At 47.5% G+C, this 8,221-nt stretch overlaps 1 protein-coding gene across 1 annotated transcript; it reads right to left on the bottom strand.

The window, feature by feature from the left end:
• Nucleotides 1–6,620: 6,620 nt before the first annotated feature.
• LOC121874647 lies at nt 6,621–7,608 on the bottom strand. The gene is made up of 2 exons (XM_042378878.1): nt 7,418–7,608; nt 6,621–6,780 (listed from the first exon to the last, which is right to left on the bottom strand). Exons 1-2 carry the CDS (start codon nt 7,579–7,581, stop codon nt 6,636–6,638), a joined length of 309 nt encoding a protein of 102 aa, XP_042234812.1. The 5' UTR covers nt 7,582–7,608; the 3' UTR covers nt 6,621–6,635.
• Between the last annotated feature and the right edge of the window lie 613 nt (nt 7,609–8,221).

Here is an 8,221-nt window from a genome sequence, read left to right as displayed (position 1 = left end):
GACGAGGTCCCCATCTGCGTAGAGGTCCTCACGTATCTTCCAATACGGGCGTAGGGCGTTGTGGAGGTCAAAACGGTCGCGAGGGAACCCAGTCCTCACACTCTCCAAGAGCTGAGTGTAGGAGGGGTCGTCGTGTGCCGCGGTCTGTAGTTCCCCAAGGGCCAAATCGCTGTCGGGTGGCGACACTGAGGCCTGGGTGCTGGCGAGGGACTGTACGGCCTGCAAAGTAACGATGTTGCTGACGGAGAAACCGGCCTCGGTGCTGAGCATCTCGTCTTCAGGTGTCGGGCGGTTCACTGGGGAGCGGGAGAGGGCATCCGGGTTGCACAACTCCTTACCTGCGCGCCAAGCCGCGGTGACGACGAAGGCCAAAATCTTCTCCTTCAGGCGCTGGAGGCGGGGATTCTCGATGGCGTCCAGCGAATAGTGGTTAAGAATGGGGACCAAGGGCCTGTGGTCTGTGATGAGGTCGAAGTGCTGTAGGCCAATCAAGTAAAATTTGCACTTCGATAAGGCCCATACCACTGCCAGCAGCTCCAGCTCGATGGTAGCGTAGCGAGACTCGGCATCGGTGAGGAAGCGAGAGCCACACTGTACGAGCCGGTACTTTCCTCCACCGTGATCCTGGAGAAGGGCGTAACCAACCCCGTACAGGCGCGAGACGTCTGTCTGGAGGACGGTGGGGAGCGCTGGGTTCGAAAGTAGCGAGGATAGGTGGACTTGACAGGGCCTCCTTCACCTTATGAAAGGCGAGGACGTAGTCAGGGGTCCACGTGAAAGCCCTCTTGGGGCTCATCAGGGGGCGGAGAGGCCCGGCAGCGGCGGAGACGTCAGGAGAAAATTCTGCCAGCTGGTTCACCAGGCCCATGAAAGACCTGAGATCCGTAAGGTTGGCAGGTTTGGCAAAGTCCGCTATGGCGCGAACTTTCTCCGGGTCCGCAGCAATGCCATCCCTTGAGAGTCGGTAGCCGCAGAAAGACACTGCAGGTGCAGCCAAGACGAACTTCTAGGCATTCAGTGTGATGCCGTGCGTCCTACACCTGGTCAGTACCTCGTCGATGAGGCGAAGATGTGTCAGGTAGTCCTTATCGTAGAGGAGGACATCATCCACTACCTTCACGCAGTTGGTCACGCCTTGAAGTGCCATGTCACCACGGAGACAGAAGGCGTCCCCCGTAGCAGCGAATCCCATAGGGCCACGGCAGTAGCGGAAGCGTCCGTAAGGTGTGTTGAAAGTGGTCAGTGGCTGATACTCCTTCTTCAGTGTGATCTGCCAGTAACCGCAGAGGGCGTCCATTGTCGAAAAGTACCGTACCTTCGCGTCCACACTCCGTATAGCTGCAAAAGGTGTGGGTGAAGGGTGGGCGGGACGGGACACCTGGCTGTTAAGCTTAGACAAGTCGGTAGTAATCCGCACTCCACCGTTAGTCTTAGCCACAGCGACTAGAGGGTGGCACCAAGGGGACGGGTCGTCACCAACGGGTACGATGACACCCTGGGCCACCATGGAATCCAGTTCCTCCTTGACTGAATCCCTGAAGGCGAGAGGAATCAACCGGGGAGTGTGTATGGCAAACAGCTGTGCATCTTCCCCCAGGTGTATCCTCATAGGCGGACCCGCCATAGCCTTCAGTGGCGCGGTCCGTAGGGCCTCCTTCGTCACCAGCACATCCGAGTACTCCTTCAGGAAGTAGGCCCTTGCGGCTGAAGGAGACGTCTCGCTGTGGAGAGGAAGCAGCCGTGACTTGGGTGGGGGCGGGGCGGGAGTGGACGCGGGTTCTGGGCCACTCCGTGCGGCAGCGCCAGGCGCGTCGCTCGTTGATTCACGCACCCTGCTGGTGGTGTACCGAGCAGCTGGGATCTGCTCAGGAAAGTCTCTGGGCACCACGCCTAACTCCTTGCAGTGCTCCCACGACAACAAGGGTGTAGCGAGAGTAGGCTGCACGTCCATCCATCCGTGACACGACCTGTCGCCGTAGGTGATCTCCGCTTGAAAGGAGCCTACAGCGTCCGGCATCTGGGAACCATCCGCATTGTAGTACAGCAGCTGCGGCGGTGGTCCCAGGTCGCGTTTGGTTTCTGGAGGTGCTTCAGGCCTATCATCGTAGTATCACTGCTGGTGTCCGGTATCACGTCGATGTGACCCGACACATCACCGTGCGTGACGGCGACGCGGATGGTAGGCGAAGGGGTAGCCCTGGGGCATGTGGTCGATTCCACGCTCCTAATATGACTCCGCTGCTGCTTCAGGCTGCGTGGGCCATCTGAAGGGTGCTGCGTGCGAACCACCCCGAGGGAAGTGCGCTGCTTTCCTCCTCGTCTCGGGCTTTTGGGCTTGGGTTGGCGGCAGCACTTGTCGTAGTGTCCATAGCGACCACAGGACTGACACTTGTGGCCTCGTGCAGGGCACCTGTCTGTGTTAGACCAGTGGCCCTTACCGTCACATCCACGACACAGTGCGTCGGCGGCCGGGCAAGTCTTGGGGCCATGCTGCTTTCCACAGCTGCCACAGGAAGCACTAGGCGGAGGCGTGGAAGAACGTGTGGCAGCCTTCGTGTTGTTGGCCGCCTTCTTACCCTTCTTGTACTGAGAGATTGCTCTCACAGCAGGAGGGGCCCGTAAGGCAGAGGTGGCGGACTTGGTGGCCTCGTATGACTGACATTCAGTCACTACCACCTGGAGTGTGGAGGAAGCGTTCAGGGGGATGAGTCGCTGCATCAACTCTTCGTGCCTGACACCTGTCAAGATCCCGTGCTTGATCCAGGCTTCCTCACATTCCGGGCTGTGCGCCTTGCAGACTTCGATCTCCTCTGACAAACTCTTCAAGCGTACAAAAAAGTCGTCAAAGGATTCGTTCTCCGCCTGCTTGCAGCTGGTGAAGGCACGGCGACGCAAAGCCTCGTTGTTCCGACCTTTAACGTGCTCCTGTAAAAGGTCGAGCACATCCGTCACTGAAGATGTAGAATCGGGAGGCACTTGCAACGTGTGCTCCAAAACTCTCTGGGTCTCCAGCGACAAACACATCCGCAGTTGGATGAGCTGTTTGTTTGGAGGCATGCTGTCAAGGTCCACCATCGTGGAGTAATCTGTCCACCGCCGCCTCCACTCACGAAAAAGCTGAAACGTGACGTCTGGTGAGAGGGCGGGTGGGGGTTGAACAGATGCCTTGGGAGCTGTTGGAGTAGCAAGAGTGACTGGAGGATGCTGGTGTGGTGAAGGAGGGAGGATATTGGCGCCTTGGTGCGCGAAACCTGCGAGTGAGGGAGGGTGGGTTAGCGCCAGGGTCGCCAATAGTGCATCAAAACGCGACTTTTCCTCCTCTCTTCGTGTCTCCTCCCTCTGAAGTTCCATCTCTCTGCGTCTCTCGTCCCTGTCGTCCATCCACCTCAGAATTGTGGCAATGTCCGTGGCTGGAGGTGGAGGATGAGAGGCAGTGGGCGCAAAAGCTCCATCTGCGCCCGGTAGAGGGGAAGGTGGGGAGTCGTGTCTCCCATCTTGACGTTGTCCCTTCTGACTGCCCATCTTAGTATGCTTGAACTGTGCTGTTTAGTATATAAAGTGGCGCCTCATCAGCTCAAACCACATATATATGACGTAAACAGCGCAGAGTCCACTATTCTGTCCGTGAGTGCGTGCGTGTGTGTGTGTCTGAGAGAGCAAATCATAGTGGCCTTAATGCGCCAACCGGGTAGAGCCGCCGCGGAGGTAAGAACGTTAGTGTCTCCCCGGATGTCACACGAGAAGGGTGTACACCTGCGTGCTCCGTGGGTACCACAAAAAACAGGCCAATGCTCAACTCTCAGCTCTAGACACACTAATACACTGACACTGCCACCGTCACAAAAAAACACACTGTGATGGCGCAACACTGCACGTCGTGGCGAAACACAACACAACACAAAACACTAGAGTCGACACGCACATCACCGGCAGACGTAACTGTCGGCATTGTTCACAACACTTGTAAGTCCACAAATCCTACTCACTGCGCCATGAAGGTTCCAAGTGTTCCCTGAAGAAGGCAGTGATGGGTAGGGAAACACCGGGTAACACTGAAGTCCATTTATTAACGGATAGGAGAGATACAAGTAGTGAGCAGCGTGCGCATGAAGTGCTATGCACGACCCACGGAGTCAGACTAAAGCTGCATTGCCATATGGCAGCCTCGGGGCAATGTTGCCACATAACACGTGCGTTGTTACCACATAATTACATACATAGATGCTACTCGGCACAGTAGCTTAGATACATAACCTACACTTCCTACCTTCCCTGTTATTGTGAAAAGGTTATACCCTTCTATGTGGTACTCTGATAAAAAGTTCTTGCTAGCCAGGTTCATCCAAGTTTAGGTGATTGCTATGATGTCTATATTCTCGGTACATACAACCGCTCTCAACAAGTCTATTTTATTTCTAACGCTCCTACCGTTTGTATAGTATACATTTAAACCTACCCTTCCCTGGTCCTGTTTTACCCCTTGTCCTGAGTAACCACTTTTACTCCCCAGGACATGCTTGTTTTTTTTATTCCCACTTACCCCGACCTCTCTCTACTGGCGAAACCCCCCCCTTTAGAGTGACAATTTCACTCTCCAGGGATGCAGACAACGTCTATACCCCTGCGAGACAAGTGTACTCCGTAAGTCAAGTGTAGGGTCTAATGGTAGACCCTGCTGCCATATGGCAACACGAAAATTGTGACCAAGTCCCAGGATGCTGATCTGACTTTCTGCTTCATTTACACACAATTGCAGGGTCTCAATTGTTTCTCTTACTATTGATAACACAACATACATATAATATTTCTCAATTTTGATTTTTTTTAATTTTTATATTTCTTTGTGGTTCTTTGTTATTACAGGTTGACAACACTTTATAAGAAATTCCGAAAACCGAAAAGCTCTGAAAACCGAAAGTTTTTTGTGGAGCATTTTTTTTTTTTCTAAACAGGGATTTACTCACCCAGGCATAGATCACTGACCCACATCGGGGCCTGGGGGTCGAAAATGTAATAGTAATACTAATTATAATAATAATAATATTCATTGTAAATAAAAATTTTAATAAAAAATACACCAAAATAAAATAATAATAACAATAATACTGTAATAATAATAAAATATAATAATAAAATTAATAATAATAATACTTAAAGAAATACAAGAATGAAAAAAGATAAAAAGTGAGAAACACGACCTAGATCTATGAATTATTAATATTATTATTATAATTATTATTATATTTTCGCCTCCCAGGCCCCAATGCGGGTCAGTGACTTGTGCCTGGGTGGGCTAATACACACAAAAAAAAAATTCTGAAAACCGAAAAATTCCGAAATCCGAAATCCGAAATGCCTTTGGCCCCAAGGATTTCGGATAAGGGATTGTCAACCTGCTTTATAATTTTTATTTTATTTTTATTTTCAATTTTGTATTTTATATTATAATTGTATTTACTATGAATTATTATTATTATTATTATTATTATTATTGTTATTGTTATTATTATTATTATTATTATTATTATTATTATTATTATTATTATTATTATTGTTATTATTATTATTATTATTATTATTATTATTATTATTATTATTATTATTATTGTTGTTGTTGTTGTTGTTGTTGTTGTTGTTGTATTTTCGACCCCCAGTCCCCGGTGTGGGTCAGTGACCTGTGCCCGGGTGGGCTAATCCCCGTAAAAAAAAATTTACTCATTATTTAAATTGTTGTTGAACTCGTCAACCTCAGATCTCGTGATCAGGTCATCCTCAGCGGTCATATTTTGTGGGCTTTTCGTTGTCAGGTCACCAGGTAAAGTGAGGTCGCCCTCTGTGAGTACATTGTGTCTGATCATGTAATTACCCGCAAACATATTACAACTTGTCTCAGCTGCCTTTTCAACCTATCAAAGTTTGCCCATCTGAAATCAGGGAATTTAGTGGAATTTTCTTCTCGACTCACAAAAAGTTCTACTTAAATCTCACTTCTTTGTGATTGCTGTTACCGAATTCGTTCCCTACCTCGACATTACTAATGAAGTTTTCTCTGTTTGACAGAACTAAATCTAGTATATTATTACCCTGAGAGGTGTTCGTCTGTATGTTGATTTAGGAAATAGTCCTGAACTATTAGGTTTAGCCGTTTAGGTAGATTAGCATTAAGTTAGGTTAGTTTGGCTTAGTGTTTGATTAGGTTAAAGTACATAAGAACATAAGACTGAAGAAAACTGCAACGGGCCTATTGGCCCATACTGGGTAGTCCCATTTACACCCAACCCCTATTGCTAATAATTATGTCCCCTCCGACATATGTTTGAAGCTATCCAGCGTATTCGAGTTAATGGTGATGTTTGGTAACTTGTTCCATTCATCCATTACACTATTTCCAAATCAGTGTTTACCTATTTCGCGCCTAAATCTAAATTTGTCTTATTTAAAACCATTGTTACGTGTTAGGTTAGGTTATGGTAGCTTAGCGTTAGGTTAAGAAAGCTGTGGGGTGGGGGCACATCTTCAGCTAATAGAACTAAACTTATAGATGATTATAAAACAGGTCTAATCCCCTGCATCTGTGGAGGAAAACCTCCCGGGGGTTTTGCTAATAAGACTTAAAAAATGCAAATACCTGGAATTTAAGAGTACGAGAAGTGAGGGAAGCCTAATGTAACAGCTGCCACGCACCTGTTTATTATCAAAAGGCTGTTGTTTCGTCGCATTTCCGAGAGGCTGGGCATATCATCTGGACACAGCCCGCGCCGTCGACATTCTGCCTCCACGCTGTGAAGGATGCGGGTTTATTAAATGCCTCAATATTGAAGAGATGGGTACAGCAATACATAAATATTATATTAAACATGGCTTCTATAATTTGTTTTTTTTTAATTTTCAAGAGACATGACTACAATACCTACACAGTGTGTGTATATGTGTGTGTGTGTGTGTGTGTGTGTGTGTGTGATCGGCAACTTGTCAACGTATTGGAGAGCATCACATCGTATTATCTAGTGTCCATACCCCCAACACAGTCCATACTCCACCGTGTCCTCCACCACAAGAAAATAGTCAGCAGCTATGCTGGTGGTGCGTCTCTTGTTATCAGTGGTTATTCTGGTCCTTCTACTGAACTGTTCTCAAAGTTTCTACAACTATCCTGTATGAGAAGCTGACGAGTATAATAATATAAAGCACAGTGTATACAAAACATCAGTGATAATATTTTTTATTATATAATACTGTTTAGCATTATCTGTATATACCTGCACTGCCTCGGTACATTGTATACCAGCTCTATCTCGGTACATTGTTTGTATGCCTTTACTGTCTATTTATATACCTGCGTTGAATGTGTAAATATAGTGACTAGCTATAATGTATATCTATTTACTTGTTGATAATAATTGATGATAAGATTTACCTGCTCACGATGTAGAAGTTGAAGATGCCATCAAACACAGCACCACTCAAGGTACTGATCGCTCGCTGGGTGAAGGTCAAGGGGTGTCTCATCTCCAGCATGGGGTTCACAACGAAGGACGGGAAGTCTGGATTGCCGACCAGTGAAGTGAAAGGTGACACCATTCCTGCTGGGCTCACGTATATGAAAGGCAACTGGCAAGAGAGAAAGAGAAATGTTGTTGGTATTTTAAATTCGAAATTAAACGAATCACATGAATTTTAGCTCTATCTTAGTTTCAACATGATTAAGCGCCTCAATGCTAACCTAACGTAACCTCACCTCACTCAGCCTAATCTAACCTAACGCTAACCTAACTTAACTTCATTATCATCAACGTTTCACAGCTGTTTTCCTCACTTGCATAGGTTAACCGTGATCATCTTATAGCACGTTTCCATAATTCATGGTCTCTTGCAGTCTTTCTTGTCGATTCTTAATTCTGACGTCATTTCTTACAACCCCTCTCCATGTCATTCTTTGTCTACCCTCTGGCTCTCTCTTTGCTTACGCATTTAGGCTCATGCACTGGTCTCCTCCATACATGCTTCCCATATGCCATAAACCACCTCAGTTTGCCTTCACACATAACTTCGCCAATACTCTCAATACCCAGCCGCCGTCTTAGCTCTAAATAGGGCTCGTGTCTTTCAGTGTCACATTGCACATCCACCTCACCATTCTCATTTCAGCTCCCTCAAGCCTCCGTACGTCAAATTCCTTAACTACCCATGTTTCACTACCATACAACATCGCACTTCTCGT

The sequence above is a fragment of the Homarus americanus genome, unplaced genomic scaffold (assembly GCF_018991925.1).
Source record: "Homarus americanus isolate GMGI-L3 unplaced genomic scaffold, GMGI_Hamer_2.0 scaffold16929, whole genome shotgun sequence".
NCBI classification, from domain to species: domain Eukaryota; kingdom Metazoa; phylum Arthropoda; class Malacostraca; order Decapoda; family Nephropidae; genus Homarus; species Homarus americanus.
This window is presented reverse-complemented; position numbering and strand designations above follow the sequence as displayed.